The sequence below is a fragment of the Pongo pygmaeus genome, chromosome 2 (assembly GCF_028885625.2).
Source record: "Pongo pygmaeus isolate AG05252 chromosome 2, NHGRI_mPonPyg2-v2.0_pri, whole genome shotgun sequence".
Classification (NCBI taxonomy): Eukaryota; Metazoa; Chordata; class Mammalia; order Primates; family Hominidae; genus Pongo; species Pongo pygmaeus.
The window spans coordinates 44,316,402-44,334,893 of NC_085930.1; the positions used below are offsets into that span (position 1 = coordinate 44,316,402).

The 18,492-nt window shown below is 38.5% G+C and overlaps 2 protein-coding genes across 4 annotated transcripts in view; one reads left to right on the forward strand and one right to left on the reverse strand.

The window, feature by feature from the left end:
* CD96 (CD96 molecule) overlaps positions 1-18,492 on the forward strand; it is a 109,330-nt gene that overhangs the window by 47,869 nt on the left and 42,969 nt on the right. For all 3 annotated transcript variants that reach the window (XR_008501691.1, XM_054482973.1, XM_054482974.1), the window contains exons 6-8: positions 6,971-7,061; positions 9,542-9,730; positions 15,534-15,626. Coding sequence is in view for 2 of the 3 variants with exons in the window: in XM_054482973.1 (XP_054338948.1) it covers positions 6,971-7,061; positions 9,542-9,730; positions 15,534-15,626 (373 nt within the window). In the remaining variant the exon portion in view is untranslated. The remainder of the gene's footprint in view (positions 1-6,970; positions 7,062-9,541; positions 9,731-15,533; positions 15,627-18,492) is intronic.
* On the reverse strand, positions 1,643-4,152 carry ZBED2 (zinc finger BED-type containing 2). The gene is made up of 2 exons (XM_054482975.2): positions 4,039-4,152; positions 1,643-3,805 (listed from the first exon to the last, which is right to left on the reverse strand). The coding sequence occupies exon 2, from the start codon at positions 2,938-2,940 to the stop codon at positions 2,284-2,286; it is 657 nt and encodes a 218-aa protein (XP_054338950.1). The 5' UTR covers positions 2,941-3,805; positions 4,039-4,152; the 3' UTR covers positions 1,643-2,283.

Below are 18,492 nucleotides of genomic sequence, written 5' to 3' on the forward strand. Positions count from 1 at the left end.
GCTTGAACCCAGGAGGTGGAGGTTGCAGTGAGCCAAGTTCATGCCACTGCACTCCAGCCTGGCAAGAGAGTGAGACTCCGTCTTAAAAAAAAAAAAAAAAAAAAAAAGACACCAGAACCTAAATACCACACTGGTTGGCATCAGCAGAGCTCCAGCATCTTTGTGCAGAATTTGATTATTTGTGTTTATTTGGTTTGGGTTTTGCAAAGCTTGAACCCTGTGGTTTCCTCAAGCTTCCTAAGCCCCACTCCAAAAATATGTGTTTTGGTTTTGGTTTTTTAAATAATTAGGTATTACAGCCTCTTTTTTTTTCCTAGCATCTTTTGCAACACAATAAGGTTCTGAGTCCAAATGTCCAGCCGTTGTCACTTGCACTGGTGGGCACCTGAGCTTGAGCCACAGTAGAGAAGGTTCTAAAAGGGCATCATACCTCTGTGGGGAGACCACATGACAAATGAAATCTTTAATATCAGGCAGATCTCTAGATAAAAAAAGAACATAACGGGACTTCAGTGTGGCCTGGTTATTTCACAAGCCTGGTGCTCGGACTTTTGTCTGTTCTACAAACAGCTGTTAGGGAAGACAGGTCTGGAAGTGAGGGCTGCCTAGCAAGTCTAGGAAGAATATGACTGAACTACATAGGTCAGTACCAAAGGAGGCAAGACACCATTGTTACACAAGGACATCCTCTACTTCCAGAGAGGTTGGTGCCCAGAAAGTACTTGGGCTGTCTCTGAGATAATGGGATGCTGTCTTTATCTATTCCTGTCTTCCCTAGCTCTTTCCCCACTCCATCCCCATTCCCAACCCACGTTTTGTTTTGTTTTGTTTTTTAATGTAGGTGTTTGGTTGGGGGTGGGGGTGTGGTTATAGAGGAATCTATCTTCCATAACAAATGTCAGCTCCAGTGCAGAGGCCAGAGTAGTTTCCAGTTTGATTTTATTCTATTTCTAAATTAATATTTTAGGCATACTCTCAGCAGCCCAGGAAATTATTGTCTCCCTATAGACTGTTAGGATCTCTTTTTTCAAAGCATCTGTGAACATTTAAAGATAAACAGTTTTAAAAAATCAGAGAACAGTGGATTGGCATGCAGTTAGCATTTCACAGGTACGAGTAAAATCTAAAACCTACTGTTCAAATAAATAACTGGTCTGTAGGCACAAAACAAAACCAAGTTAACTCATTAAAATTAACTTCTGCATCTAAGAAAATGTACTCTGTCCTTCCCTCATTCAAACAGTCATGTTCTCTTCCATTTTCATGATAAATTTTCCCTAGAGCATTTTCATGATAAATTTTCCCTAGAGCATTTTCTCTTTTCCCCATCTTTGCATTTCTTCTCTATCCCATTTCTTTCTAACTTTCCTTCCTCTGTTTTTTATTTCTCCTTACTTCCTTTATATCTCTGTCTTCTTTTTCATTCTGAATTTCTTTCAGCTCTTCCTCACTAACTCCTTTTCCTTTGACAAACCTTAATATGAAATTAGATTATATTTTAAGTATTTATGAATAAATTTTATATAATCTATACTGAATGTTTAAACTAAGTGAGTTGAGAGGTTTTTCATTTCTCTGTGCTAATTACACATTAATTAGTTTAAGCATTAGATTGTTAAAAAGACCCACAGGACTCAGATTATACTGATGAAACAACTTTAATATAACCAAGAAAATACATCACAGCAATAACAGGAGAAAGATATGCATTGGAAGGGTCCAAAGATCTGAGGCTCACAATTCTTTGTCCTTCTGCTTGCTGGGTCACACAGAACAAGCTTTTATTCATATTGGTGGTCTGGAAGCTCTACCAGCACATGTGCTAAGACCTCAGTCCTAGGAAGATTAAGCTCTGCTTCCGGCAGGGTGTCTGCAAGTGAGCTGGTCACATAGGCACATTCCAGCTACCTAACCAGCCTCAGCCCTCAAAATCGTCAGCTCCACCAAAACCGAGTGCTAGGCAAAAATCTGATTATTTTGTTAAACAATGCTGACTGGCTGGTACATTCTGCCCTGAAACAACTCACTGATGCTTCGGTAAAAGCATTTATCTTTAATAGGTACATTTTAGAGTTTCAGCCAAGGGTCAGCAGAGCTCTAGGAAACTCGTAGATAAGCATTTGGTCAATTCAGACCTGCTCAGATTAACTCATACTGTGCACTATTTCACATAAAAGCAAAATGTCACTAAACTACTTTGCTTTACATTTGAGTTGAAACTAAAATGGCTCTTTTCTACAAGTCTAGAGTCAATGTTTTCAAAATAGATTCTCCAAGCCCAATTTAAACAAAATGGAAGGGATGTACTGCTACAGGCAGCTCTTTCTCCCGCTGGCATGCCTCCTTCTCAGCCCTCACCTTCCACTTCATCTCCAGGATGGCCCTTTCCACCTCCTCCAGGGCTCGCTCCCTTTTTTCCACAGCCCTCTCCCGCCATTCCACTGCCCTTTCCCTCCTAAGCACCTCCTTTTCCCTTTGGCTGGCCCACAAAGCCATGGTGCCCACCTGCTCCAGGAGCCTACCCCAGTCACCCTCAATGCCCATGGGGAGCTGGGGCCCATGGGGCTTTGGATCCTGGCGCTGCCCAGCCTGACCATGGCCACTCTTCTCCAGCTCTTCTCTGTGCATGCTTTTCAGATGCTTCCACAGTGCAGTGGTGCCCACATTGACCCCAGGGCCACGGCTCACCTGCCTACCACACAGGCGGCAGGTGGCATACTGGTTGGGATGGTGCCCAGCACGAGCAGGGGCTAGGTGGAAATACTCCCATGCCTCAGAGAACCGGGTGCCCTTGTTGTGGGGCGTTGGAGTGGGCATAGCACTCACAAAAGGGCCAACCAGTTCTCCTGTCTCACTAATCTCTTCCTCTTCCTTCATCTCTAAGTCCCCTTTTGCCTTCATCATGGTTCCCTCCTCTTCCTCCTCTTCCCGCCTCATCATGTCACCTCTTCTACAGCGTTCTTTATGGTGTGCGTAGATGTGAGCCAAAAGCTTATTTGAACCACAAGATTAAATATGTATTTGGGAAGGGCTTGTGGTAACTCTTGGGGATTCACAATAATGGCCAAAGTCTGGCCACACCTGGGTGGTGTGAGGTTTCTTCCTTTCTGCTTCACTGGAGAGTCAGGGGTGAGTCAGATACAAGCCAAACGACCCAAGAGTGCATTCCTTTCATGCCCCAGATACTTACTTATCCTCCCTTGACTAGGCCAGAAAGAAAAAACATATCAGTTCCTGTAGCAGAGGTGTTCTCTGGTCCAACAATGACAAAGCTCTTTGATGAACTCAGTGTTCTCTGCATCAACTACCACGACAGGTATTTTTGAATATTGAAAATTTTAGGTTTTCTTGTTTCTCCTCCTGGTTGTTTCCACTGTTTCTGTGCTTCTTATTTCCTATAAATGCACTTTGGAGGCAGGAGAAACAGCCTCAGGGTTCAGGCTTTTCAGGACCAACAGAACTGGGGCCTCAATGGGTCTTGCTCAGAGTAGGTAAAAGCAAACACAGGCAGATGCTGGTGCAGGAGACAATCTTGCTTCCTAAGAACTGTTGCAACAAGCAATCCAGAGTAGACAAAGCCTATGAGGATCTGGATAATAAAGTTCCCAATGCAAGGTCAGTTTGTCCTTAGAGGCATCTCTTGGAGGCCAGGAGTCTAAGAAATCCAAAAAGCAAGCTCAGCTGTTTCAGCAGGAGGAGCTGGGATGCACAGAGGAGAAGGTGGAGCACATCGTCACAAACATGATGTTGCCTGGCTGTCCTTAGCAAGCAGCTCACCATACTCCACCTTCTCCACCAGGATCACCTGCAAAGCCAACAGCCAATAAGACCTTTCTGAGGCACCTTACTCCGGATGTTTTGCTCTTTACCTCATTTTAAAGATAAATAAGTAAATGGAAAATCATATTACATTTAAAAACAGCCCGACTTCTCTCTCCTTTCTTGGGTCATTTCTTAAATTAACGAGAGCATTATTTAATCAAGCTTTGCAACCCTGAACAGTTAGGAAATTCCCCCCAGCCACAAGTGGGTACTTACAAGCAGGCAAGGCTCTGGACTTCTCTCTGATCTTTCCTGCGCAGAGTGAAAGCACTCTTGCATACCTTGGATGGCTATTAGCTGACTCCTACCCCCAGAAGGAGGGCACCTCCTGTTCTGGTTTCCTCCCACTTCTAGGGAAACATTGTTTCCAGGTAGGTGTGTCTGTGCCTGTCGGGTTTTTCTGCAACACTTAGACACAGATGCAAACCTTTTCTCCACCCACTCCACCACCAAGAAAAGGATGTTCCTGGCATATGTCATGCAGCAAAACAGTAAGTCAAGCACCTACAAGTCTTAGTTCTCTTTTTTGATGACTAGATTACCTAGCCTCTCAAGTAAAGCAAGCGATTTGAAGGGAGAAGAGTGGGAAAGGCTGAAATATTAAATGTATACACACATATATATTATATATACATACATTACATGTAATATGCATAATATATATATATGTGTGTGTGTATACATATTTAGAATGAGAAGGAAAACCTACCAAGAGGAGATAGGAAGACTCCAAAGAAGGTGTCAATAGAAGAAAAAAAAGCTTTGTGTTATAAAAGGAAAGATAGAAATGGCATAGCAGGCCAGGCGCCATGGATCATGCCTGTAGTCCCAGCACTTTGGGAGGCCGAGGCAGGTGAATCACTTGAGGTCAGGAGTTCGTGGCCAGCTTGGCCAACACTGTGAAACCCTGTCTCTACTAAAAGTGCAAAAATTAACCAGGTGTGGTTGTGCACGCCTGTAATCCCAGCTACTCGGGAGGCTGAAGCAAGAGAATCGCTTGAACCCAGGAGGTGGAAGTTGCAGTAAGCTGAGATCATGCCACTGCACTCCAGCCTGGGTGACAGCGGGAGACTCTGTCTCAAAAAAATAAATAAATAAAATAAATAAATAAAAATAAAAAAAAGAAAGAAAAGAAAAAGAAATGGCATAGCAGAAAATATGTAGAGGTTGACAGTTAAATTAAAATAGAAAAAAAAGATGGGGAAAAAGATTCAAAATAGGAATGAGACTGGGAGGAGTTTTAGAACATGAACCACATTTCTAAACCAAATCTTGGAACACAAAGTCTAGAGAGAGTATAGAATATTTGAAATTTGAATCATTTCAGAAAATCTGCACCTAGAGAATTCATGAAAGTCAAATCTTTTCAAAATTTTTAGAAGTTAACAAAAGAGTTCTTCAGTGAGCCAGTTGCCTTCGTAAAATAATAACACCCCCACTTACTCCTGATATTACCATATTGTCATCTTTGGTGGGTTAACTAAAGATAAAGGAAATGAATCATAAAAATGGTTAGGGTCACTGGATTAATGCAAACCTTTGTATCTTTTTCTTTTTTATTATTATTATTATTATACTTTAAGTTTTAGGGTACATGTGCACAACGTGCAGGTTTGTTACATATGTATACATGTGCCATGTTGGTGTGCTGCACCCATTAACTCGTCATTTAGCATATCTCCTTTACCTTTTTATCTCTTCCTGGACCAACTGGAGATAAAAATCAATCTTTGGCATCTATTGAATTAAACTGAACACTCTCCTTTACTTAATAAAAATGTATTTTAGAGGATCTGGTTTTGCTTTTAATTTTTTAGTGGAGAGAATAGCATCCCTGGCCCATATTGGTATCCCCATTATCTGGAAAGGCAAGTGTTGAATGGATGGGAATACTGGGAGCTACGGTGTTTGCCACCCATCATCTTGGATATGCTAGACAACCCCCTCTGAAATTCTCTTGTTTCATTGGGATTTCTGTGGCAACGTACTGAGAAATGGTAAACTTCTGTAGGATTTCACCAGGAAAATGTTATTTAGCATTCTCGAATTTGGTTTCTCAGCTCTATAGGCCCAGACTTCTTGGGAGTAACTAGTCTGAGGATTGGCACACAAATCATCACATACATTTAATTGTTCTTTACATGTTAACTAGTATATTCATTAATTGTGGAAAATATCTGGGAACTTAGAACTAGGGCTGGTCATATGTAAAATATATACATCTCTTGATGAGAAAACAAGTAATTATAAATGGAATTATAATTTTGAAGAGTCTCAGATAAAACAATGGGAATCCAATAATTCTCACTGGATATTTTCACCAGACTGTTAAAGAAAGTATCATCCCCCAAAGAACAAATATAGCATTGAAAATAAAACATAACTAGCCCTGCATCTAAGTTCTCTGCTTTCATAATATAGTTACTTCTTTCATTTTTTTATTTCAATACACTTTTTATTAAAAAATATGTTGGACTGAGATTAAGGAGACATCATTTCTAATTGTGCCATTCACTATTTTCCACTTCCTCAAACCACTGTGTGCCTTCATTTTTCCATCTGTCAAATGGCAAAAATAAGGCATGCCCTACCTATCCTTAAGATTAAGCCAATAATTGTTTTTAAAAATTAGGAAAATGCTTCACAAGTAAAAAGCGGGATATTTATATAAATTGGTTTCTGTGGCAGTTACAAATAGTGTCGTACATTATTTGGGGCACAGAAACAACATGTAGATCCCCTTGAGCTTTTAATTTAACAGACTATTCTTCTCTGGCCTCTGTTTGCTATAGCTTTTTCCTTCTATTCTTTGGTTTCCATTTAGTATTATCTTATTCTGCTTACATAGAGTTAAGGTTTCTCTTTTACAGAACCCAGAATCCAGACTTGGGACATTAGTATAGTCCTAGATCCTTAAGTTGACCTAGGAGTATAGTCGGAAGTTTATAACATCTCTATAGGAGATAGCCCATTTATAGTGCACATTCTAACACAACCTATATTAAAAGTAGACACTGCCGTCTGTTTATTCAGTTAGAAGTGGAGAAACTCTTTTTTACCAACTTATGTTATATGAATGTTAGTAAGTTGTAAGGAGTACCAGTTTCTTAGGAATTTGCAAATAATCCTTTTTCTGTCTTTACCCCAGAGAAGATTTACCTGCTTACTAAAGAATGTATTTCCCAAAGCAAATATCACATGGTTTATAGATGGAAGTTTTCTTCATGATGAAAAAGAAGGTAAGGAAATTAATCAATGGAAATAAGTTCGGTACAAAAAGAAAACAAAGAACATTAGAAATTGTCATTGCCCAAGTTGATCTTGGCATTTAAGAATGATTCTCTTTCCAAGAAAAACATCATTCTGCCTACCAAATGTCATTTTCTGATGCTTCATCTGGCTCTTCCAAGGGGGTGAAGTGTAACATTTTCCAGAATAAAAGAAATACAATTGATTTAGACAAACAACATCCAAACATTTTATTCAACTATTAGTAAAAGGAATATCTTAGATGAGGACAAAAAGTTTAAGTCTACATATATTTATTAAAACGTTTTCTGCCTTTATAACATAGCTACCTGTTTTTCCGTGTCTTTCTTATTTCAATACAATATGTTCAATTAACTTAGCACCACTGCTTTAAATCAGCCAATAAATAATTTCTACCTTTTTATGTGAGAATCTGAGGCAGGTGTTGTTGGAACACTAGAGAAAGCCTATGTAAAAGAGTTGGCTCCAAAGTTCCTGGAGGAGGAACACACATCAAGACAAGCTCAGGTGAAAATTCACAAAGCCACATTTTTATAGATAGTAACCATGACAGCCTCTACCAGAATAATCTCAGCTGTCCCTGCCTGAACAACAGCTATTCTCCTTTCTCCTGAGTCATTTTTCCTCAAAGTTCAATCTGTCTTCAATAATAACTGAGTCACACAACTCTTTCTGAATTATTTTTATTTTATTTTATTTTATTTTATTTTGAGACGGAGTCTGGCTCTGTTGCCCAAGCTGGAGTGCAGAGGCGCCATCTCAGCTCACTGCAAGCTCCGCCTCCCGGGTTCACGTCATTCTCCTGCCTCAGCCTCCCCAGTAGCTGGGACTACAGGCGCCCGCCACTACGCTCAGCTAATTTTTTGTATTTTTAGATGAGATGGGGTTTCACCATGTTAGACAGGATGGTCTCGATCTCCTGACCTCGTGATCCGCCCGCCTCAGCCTCCCAAACTGCTGGGATTACAGGCTTGAGCCACCGCGCCCAGCCCTTTCTGAATTATTTTTAAATGATAAAATTGAAAGCTTACGTTAATGAGTGTATTGATCACTTGATGCATTTTGAGATTATTATTGGTTTTATTAGTTATTTAAAAAAAAAATTCACCCACAACAGTGACAGAATGCAATTCTAAAAATATAGGTTAAAAGTTATTATAGGCCAGGCACAGTGGCACACACTTGTAATCTCAGCACTTTGGAAGGCCAAAGCGGGTGGATCACCTGAGGTTAGGAGTTCGAGACCAGCCTGACTAACATGGTAAAACCCCGTCTGTACTAAAAATACAAAAAAATAGCTGGGTGTGATGGTGGGCATGTGTAATACCAGCTACTTGGGAGGCTGAGGCAGGAGAATCTCTTGAACCTGGGAAGCAAAGGTTGCAGTGAACCAAGATCGCACCATTGCACTCCAGCCTGGGCAACAAGAGTGAAACCCTGTCTCAAAAAAAAAAAAAAGTTATTATAAATATATTCACCTGTTAAATAAGGCCTGCATAGGCAAAGCACCCAGATTTCACCAAACTAGAGGCTAGATTTTGTGGTTAGAATTGCACTGGCACACAACTGCATTTAGCTATTACTTTGGTAAGTAATTACATCAGAATTGGTGTTAAGAACCTGTAATGTGAAAAAACTGTAAGAATCCAGAAAATTCTGACATATAGTGATAGTTGGTTTTACATTAATTTTCTGCTGCCAAGTATGCTATTTGGAGGTTGTACTAACCTAACAGTTTAAAACAGAGTTTAATTTCTAAAGAAGACTCACAGGACCCAAAATGCAATGCTTACAAATCTGTAGCTTATTTCAAGAAGAGGAGACAACATAGCAAAAAGATTACAATATGCAGCATATCCTGTCCTACACTTATAGCCAGGAGTCCAGAGAAGTCAGATATGAGCTCCTTCGTCCTCCCTCTCTAAGAGCCACAGCCAGACACACTTTCTCTCTCAGATCAGAGACTACTGATACATACACAGAAGATCTCAGAAGTGGGTAGTCCAAAACGGAGTCCCAACTGAGATTGCTTTATATTTTACTGGTCACTTAGGTATATTCCTGCGACATAACCAGACCCCACAGCAGAGCTCTCCCAAGGTCCGACCTAGGCTAGGTATAAATTATCAGTCTCACAGTTGTCAACACACAATGCTGATGAGCTGGGATAATCTGCCCCAAAACATTTTGGACACATGGTCACAAACAAAGCAACACTATTAGTCAATATATTTTATACCCTGACCATGGATCAATGACATGCAGGAGCTTGAGCAAACAGCTCAAGTTAATTCCAGATCTGCTGAAATTGACTCTCACTGCAGAGAAGCTGCCATTTGACCACTTTAGACTCCACATTACCATAAATTGATCATGCCATGCCTTGGCATTATTGTATGGCTCATACATAAAATGTTAGTGTTGAACCATGTTCTTATCTGTCTGGCAGGAATATATATTACTAATGAAGAGAGAAAAGGCAAAGATGGATTTTTGGAACTGAAGTCTGTTTTAACAAGGGTACATAGTAATAAACCAGCCCAATCAGACAACTTGACCATTTGGTGTATGGCTCTGTCTCCAGTCCCAGGAAATAAAGTGTGGAACATCTCATCAGAAAAGATCACTTTTCTCTTAGGTGAGTTGTCTATTTAATAAGATCAACAAGAGTTTGCCAAGACTGCCATAAATTCAGAACATCTTTAATGGGAACATTATCACTTCCATAACGTTTTAATCTCAGAAAACTTTTTATGTAACTCAAAACTATTTCAAGTTATCAAACATTTTTGACAAGTAGGACTCCAGTGAAAAGAATTCTTCAACTAAAAAGAAAATAGTCGATTCATGTTTTCACAAAGAATTTCTGCTGCATACAGCAAATTTTTTGTTCAAATTTAATTCATCATAACTCTTAATTAGCTAGCATTTTTGTTAATCCATCACATAATGAAAATTAATACTAATACTGATTATCAAGAAAGATTTAAAAAACCCTAAAATTCTTTCTGCATCATTAGAAACACTCTATTATGTACAACATATATACTTTTAATATTTAGGAATGGATAAGATGTGTAAAATAAAAATACCATAAAAATAGGGATTGTATCTTAATAATTGTAGTATCCCTAGGTTCAAGAACTGTATTTAGCTAATAGAAGACTTTTATGATTGAAAATTGATATATAGGATTACTCTAGTTATTATATCATTTGACTAACCAGAGTATTTACTACCCTGAAACAGATGAAATAATGGTGATTTTACTACATAAAAGATGAACTTATACCTCAGTAAATACAGTGACAACAGATATGCCTGAAGAAAAATAGAAGTAATGGCAACTGTCAGATATTCATATTTAACAGTAATCTTATAAAACGTAAATAGATTTGCAAATCATTATTACAACTCTATAGGAGCATTGACCTCTTAAACTACATCCTATTTTCAGAGATATCATAATCTATAACATACTCATAAAAACACAGAATAATTTAAGAAGGAAACAGTTTTTCTTTGTTACAAGGGCACAATCCGCATCTTGGGTTCTGTCCAGCTCCTTCACAGGTGCAGTGGTTGGTTATGAAGAAGAGTGTATGCCCAGCACAAATCTATCCCCACTACTCAGAAGCAGTTGTGATTCTGTTGCCAGGGCATTGGCATCGCTCCCGTAGCCCTGCCTGTGTGTCTGTGTATATGTATATGTATGAACATATCATCCTGTGTACTTTGAGTTAATCATTCAGAAATTGTGATGTATTTACACTAAAATAGCCTTACTCAACTTCATCTAATTCCCTCAGGAATAAGTCAGCTCCTTCCTGGAAAGCTAGACATAATAGGGTTGCAGTCTTGGAACAATGTGGAGGTGGCTGATTCTCACATAGATTTGTCAGTAGCTTTGGCAGAATCTAAGGATGTGAGCTAAAGGACCCCAAAAGCTCAAATTCCTAAAAAGAACCCTATTCCCATTATAGGCAGAACCATGTCTGTAAAACTAATATTTTCTGATGTTAAAACAGTGCTTGATTTCAGTATCAGAAAATAATGAATACCTTTTTAGGTAATAGGAAGAACACTGATTCTGATACTGAAAACATACCGTAATTCCAATTGTATAGGGCAGACCTTGATCTAGCATAATTTGGGGCTCTGAACAGGTGGTTAATTTTAAATTGCCAAATGAGTCTTTATCCTTTATGATCAAATATTAAAGACAATTAATCTTTAGGAGTTCAATGTCTCAAAATTGTAGCTTACATTCTCATCCCATTCTGGCATATATCTATGTGACTGACTTAGAAGATGCAGTCAAGGCTCTATAAAGCAATGTCATCACTGTATTATGTCTCCCTATCGTTGCAAGCTCTTAAACACTTACTTCCACACATGCTGTCTGTCTGTGATGGTACTGCCGGATGCTTTATGAACTCTGGAGTAAACTTCTGATGTGTGGTGCAAGAGTCATTGCCTTATCAAGCTATTTATTGTTGACAAGATACTGAGATGAAGACACAGAAGAAAAATCTGCCATCCCTGAGTGCTAGATTAGAGAAATGCTAAGAATATTACACAGCAGGAAAGAGTTTTAGTGAGAGAAGGGGAGAAGTTTTGCTCTCTTTCATCCCTTTTGTTTCCAGAAAACGGTATTAATGTTGGAGAGTGTGAGGTAACAGCCCTTTGAGGTGATTCCTTCTCCACCTACGCCCAGTCTCCCAAGTGCTCAGTGATCTCTATTCTAGAAAACTCAGGCAGGGCATGGGATTAGGGTTAGGGTGATCAGTGACTCTTCAGGCAGCTATTTGTGCACTAGGACCTGCAGAACTCCCATGATCCACAGTAACTACCACTAAGAAAAAAAGCCTTTCAGAAATATCATGGACCAGGCACAGTGGCTCATGCCTGTAATCCCAGAACTTTGGGAAGCTGAAGCAGAAGGATTGCTTAAGTGCAGAAGTTCAAGATCAGCCTGGACAATATAGTGACACTTTGTCTCTACCAAAAAATTCAAAAAATCAGCCAGGCATGGTGGCGCACATCATTAGTCTCTGTTACTCGGGAGGCTGAGGTGGGAGGATTGCATGAGCCCAGGAGGCTGAAGCTCCAGTGAGCCATGATCATGCCACTACACTCCAGCCTGGGCAACAGAGCAAGGCTTTGTCTCAAAAAAAAAAAAAATCCCACCCTGCTAGCATGTCAAAATGTCTAAAATCATGGCACTGCTGAGTCTATTTTGGGCAGATTTAAAGAGCTGGGTTTTGTGGGTTTTGTTTTGGGGAGTGGATAGGAGATATTTTGTCTTGTTTTAATGCAAAAGTTGAGTGCAGTACCTCCTTGTGTATAATATTTTGGTTGTCATCACCCTTGACAGAGATTTGTTTATTAAATGGATTTCTGACTGTAACTGTTGAGATCAAGACCTTTGGGATAGAAAGAGAGTTAAGCATTGACAGTTGTGTAGGTGTATGTGTGTGTAAGTATGCATGTGTATCTTCGCATGTGGAAAGAGGAGTAATAAAAAGATATGTTAATAGTGGAACAGGAGGACCACTGCATATTGGTGTGGAAGATGCCAGACAAATACTTCCTGTTTCATGACTTCCCTCAGTGCAGCTGGCCTCATACCCTTGACTGATCCTTCCTGAGAGTATCAGTTGAGAACTTTAATATGCATATAAATCACCCAGGGATCTTGCTAAAATACAAAAATTCTGATTAAGTAAGTCTAGGTGGGACCTGAAATTCTGCATTTGTAACAAGACCCTCAAAGAAACATATTTTGCTTGTCTATGGACAACATTTTGAGAAGAAAGGACCTAGCAAGCCCTGGGATTTAGCTTACTTCTAGGTGAAAAAGATAAGGGCTTATACAAGCTCTGAGGAAACCCCAGAATTAAGCCAGTTGCCCTGTGGGACAGACCCATGGCTGCTGCTGCCCATGAGGATGGTTCTGAGAGCCCTGCCAAGCCTACTCAAGTGGACACACCCAGGAACAGATGAAGTGGCTTTAGGCGGCAGCCTACCCTCTTATGACATTACGGTAAATGCAATGATCTGGAAACTGGCAGAGGTGTTTCTGCTAAATTCTGCATTTGGGTTTTGGGAAACTGTTTCTCCTCTTTAGGTTTTAACCACTCTTTTCATACCCCCTGAGTTTTGTTTTGACCAAGGCAGAGTTTCCACTTTACAGTCTAATCTAAAACTAGACAGACATTTTTAGGCCCCATATTTTATGTTGAAATATAAATATGGTCACCTCTGTCACAGGGCAAAGTGTTCATCTCAAAATGCACATCTTACAATAATATCTTCTTAATTCACTATTAGGCTGAACACCTCAGCTTACAAAATCACTTGGTGATAAAATATGGCAGAAAAGTATCCTAAAACTGAAATGTTCAATCAATGAAAAACAAACATTTCCCATTGTGGAAACTGAGCATAACGCATCAATATCTTCTGTTCCAGGAACTGGCAACCTTCTTCTGTAAAGGGCTAGATAGTAAATATATTTTAGGCTTTGTAGACTTTTTAATCTCTACCACAGTTACTCAACTCTGTCACCTTAGCACAAAAGCAACCACGGATAATATGTAAAAAAAAAAAAAAGGGAAAAACTGTGTTCCAATAAAATTTTTATAAACATGATTTCACTGTAGGCCATAGTTTGCCAACCTCTATTTTAATCAATATACAGAGAAAAACATCTAGGCATTTATTTTCCAAGCCAATGCCCTGTCTTATTAAGGTACCACTTTGGAAGATAATGCTTATGATCCACCAGCTGTCAGACACACACTTAATGCTGGTCTTCTTTCTTTCAGTGTTAAGAATAAATTTGCATGCATTCATTCATCTGCTTCCATTTGCCAGAATCCATAAATATGGTGAAGAGCAAAATAGTGACTTCCCTTGAGGGGCATACACGATGTCACAGAGTGATAAGGCATTTGCTAGGGTAAACGCTGAAGGGTGAGCACATCACGAAGATTCCCAGGCTTCCTCAGCTTGAGAAGGTACATTCAGGGAAGTTTGGGGTCAGGAAACCACATAAATTAAGATCAAGAAGTCCCAGAAGTCACAGAGAGAATATTGTGTTTCAGAAATTGGGTTGAAATATTGCTTATTGGATAGAGGGCATTATTTGAGAGAGATGGAAAAAATGATAGGCAACATCAGGAAATTGGGAGTATAATGACAGCCCAAATCATAATTAAACTTGTGTGTCATGCTGAAGAGTTCAAACTTATTTTGGATGTATGAAGAAAAAGGATGGTCATTTTGTTAACCTATTCATATACTTCCCATATAACTGTCCTCCACCTCCTCAGAGATTATTTGCACAAAAGCATTCATATAGTAGTGGATCAGAGCTAGCTATGAGTGCCACCCACAGCCACTGGCAATAGCAGTGCTACTAACAATGAGAATAGAACATACATGCATCTAGCTTAGAAAAACAAATTCCTCCCACTGGGCTATGTGCTATCAAGTGACATAATGTAAGTAAAATATACTTGTCCCTTAAAGTACATTACAGAATAGAACCAATAGTTTAATTAGTAATTAAACATCCAAATAATTGATATATATCAGCAGATGTGTAACACTGTAACTGGTAACATTATATCTACAAAAATCATAAAATCTTCTAACTTCGAAATCATCTAAGCACATTTAACTCACATGTTCCTAAAGTCAATAGAGCCTTCTGGCATTTGTAAATTGTCCTTCCAATAGGGCTATTTTTAAATACAGTAATGGAGATTTAAGGAATTGACATAAATGTAAAATATAAGTAAAACCACATTCTAGCCTCTATTCCAGATCCCCCCAACACAGACACACACACACACACACACACACACACACACAAAAGAAAAAGTTGTAGCCAAACAAAAATATTATGACAAAAGTTGACATGTTAGAAAGCAGAATAACATCACAAGTTTACTAATGTTACATCAAATTGGGTAGTTGTATCATTGTTTCTACTCTTGCTGATATAAAAATTTTTGTGAGTTTATGGATTTTGTAAACTGCATGATTACTTTTCAAACACTTGAAAATATTAAATGCTATAATAGTTTTACCAGGTCTTGGTAAAGTGTAACTTTTTCCAGGGAGCCTTCTCAGACCTCCCAATCTTTATCGGTGCCCCTTCATTGCGTTCCTGCGTCCACCTATGCTTTCCACTGTCATGGTACTCAACACAATGTTTGGCTGCCTAGTTTCCAGGCCATAGGCCCTTTAAGGACAATCCCATGTCTTTGTCATTCATCATTATATCCCACTGCCTTGACCTTAATAGGCCCCCAATATTGATTTGTTACATGATGAATAAATAAAGGAAAATGTATTTAGGAACAAAGTCAATACTTTATCTTTTGATTACAATCTTTTGTTCATTATAAATATCTTTCTAATCCTTTCAGGTTCTGAAATTTCCACAACAGACCCTCCACTGAGTGTTACAGAATCTACCCTTGACACCCAACCTTCTCCAGCCAGCAGTGTATCTCCTACAAGTAAGAATGTTTTCACACTGAGCTATTGATTTAACCAAGCAGATTGATAACGATAAAATTTCAGCAAACTTGCATGATTCATGCCTGTTTCTTAGCTATGACTTTTTTGGGGCTGAAATTGGGTTTTATTTTTTAACAGCTTTATTGAGATATAATTCACGTCACATTAACTCACCCATTTAAAATGTATGATCTAATGGTTTTTAGTATGTTCACGGACTTGTACAACCATCACCACAGCCAATTTCAGAACATTTTCATCATCTAATAAGGAAACTCCTAAACATATTAAAGTATCATTCTCATGGCTTCAAAGAGTTAACATAGCTTCCAAAATCCTTTACTTAAAGCCCTGGGAAAATCAAGGTCAATAAATATTCAGTGAGGAATTTAAATTCTGTATTTATTATTAAATACGTTAATAAATTGACAGTCGTTCTCCAAAACAATGTTCTCAGTGGGGAGTTTAAGAGATTGGTTGTAAATGGGGATAGGCCAAAGGAGGTTAAATCCTTTTAAATTTAAATTTGTTCTGGTTCAAATTAATGTTGACAAAGTTGACTGGTGAGGACTATGAATTCAGCCCTCCCATCTGAGGCATCATTAATAATGGAGGTCAGTCTGGGTCAGCAGTACTATGGCAAAGGAGTGGCAGTGACTCTCAAAAGTTGTCATTGATGCAACAAATCATAAATTCCCATGTCTGCGGCTTTTGTGTCTAACAAAGAACCATGGTGACTCTCTAATACAAAAAAGCTTATATTCTATGTAAAGTGGAAGTATGGCTCTCATTTCTCATTTAATTAAAACTATCAATTTTAGCTCAAAATGAGAACTGAAAATGGAATAAAACAAAAGCAGTCAGTAGGAATGAACAATTCCTTTGGCTGGTAACCTTTGGCATGTAGCCTGCAGTTGCTGTCACAGGTTAATACTTCTCAGAAAATGAAACAAGTGGCAGAAAAGCTTGCAAACCACCCATCAAAAGTTTGACATCCATCTGATTTTCTCATGTGCTTAATGTTTTCTAATTTTTCTTTTCTTCTTTTTTTGGAGCCTCTTTTTCTTCTACTTTTAACTCACCACCGGTTAATTATGGCATTTTTCATTCAACAAGTATTAGCATATTCAAAAATAATAAAACCTTAAATCTCTCTAGTATCCTGTGTATTAGTTATCCATTGCTGCATTAAAAATGCCCCAAATTTTAGCAATTTACAAAACATATATTGTCACATATGGTTTCTGGGGGTCAGAAATTCAGGAGCAGCCTAGCTGGAAGGTGCTAACCTGGGTTCTTTCATGAGGTGCAGTCACACTGTTGGCTGAGGCTTCAGTCATCTGAAGGCCTAACTGGAACTAAAGAATCTGATTCTAAGCTCTAGCATATAGATGATCTCAGTTCCTCAGCACGTGGTCTTCTCTATAGCTCTGCATACAATATGGCAGTTGGCTTCCTCTGGACCAAGTAATTCAAGAAACAGAGTGACTAAGTCAAAAGCCATATTGCCTTTTTATGGCCTAGTCTCCAAAATTGCATGTCATTACTTCTGCTTTATTTTATCTGCTAGAAGTAAGTCACTAGGTCCATCTTATACTCAAGGGGATGAGAATTAGGCTCCAGGTCTCAAAGAATCTATGAACAAATTAAAGCCACCATATCCTGTCATTTAGAAGTGTCTGTAAATAAAAGGCAATGTGGTTTGATCTTCTTTATTATGAGTGGTAGACAGAGCAAGCATTATTGTTCCCACTTGCCAGATGGGGACTTTAAGACACTGAGAGCTTAAGTGATCACATACCTAGTAAGTGACAGTGTTTTGCATTCACACCACAGTCTTATAACTAAATTTAGTTCTCATCACATTAGATACCATTTTTTCTCCAGTTGGTCTAAACATATTATGAGAACAGGAACCGTATTTGTTTTTCCTCCTAGCACAGAGTAAGCAGTCAAAAACTATTAGTTGAATAACTAACTGAATGAATGAAAGAATTAATAAGAATAAGGTTCCTTCACTATGTAGATGTTATTTAATAGACTATTTAATGCTAAAGAAAAAAGATAAAAATATATTTCTGCCTTCAGAAAGGTTGCAGTCTACTTGGAAAAGAAGGTATACACACATAAAAATAATAATTCAAAATAGTAAGATGAAAGGTGATGTACCTTAGAATTAAAATGCCCAGGGAGAGATACAAACCAGTAAGTATTAGGCTTTGAAAGTTCTTTATGAGTTCATGGGCTCAGAAAATGTTACCTGGGAGAGATGAAATAACTTGACCTTTGAAGTGTGTATTGTATATATTTGACTCAGTGGAGAGCTTTCTCTGTTCTAAACAGAGAAAACAAAGTGAGCAGTTGTGCAGTGACAAAGATGTTTATGGGCATTTGAGAAAGCATCAGTAGATAAGCTTGGATCAAAGAGGTGGTGTTGTGTACCAAAAAAGCAGGGATGAAAATTGGAAAATGCAAACTAAACTAAGCCTTAAGCCCCAGTTTAAGGACTCCAAATGCTATCCTTTATGAAATGGGGGAAGGACCTCATTCCACTTTATTTTAGAAAGAAAGTGATATTATTCATTCATCAAATATTTATTGAGCACTTACTATATATCAGGTACCTTTGTAGGTGCTGTGAATACAGCAATGAACAAAACTGAAAAAAAATGTCCTTATGGCATTTATATTCTGCTAGTTAAAAGCAGACATGAATTTCTTCTAGTTGAATCTTGATGAGGTTAGTCTACATACACTAAGTCCTTATATCAGCGCTTACAAACACAATTCTTACTTCTGTGACAAAATTCAAAGCAAAAGAAAGCAGTTGTTACACTTAAGAAGCCTACAATTTAATATAGTTTT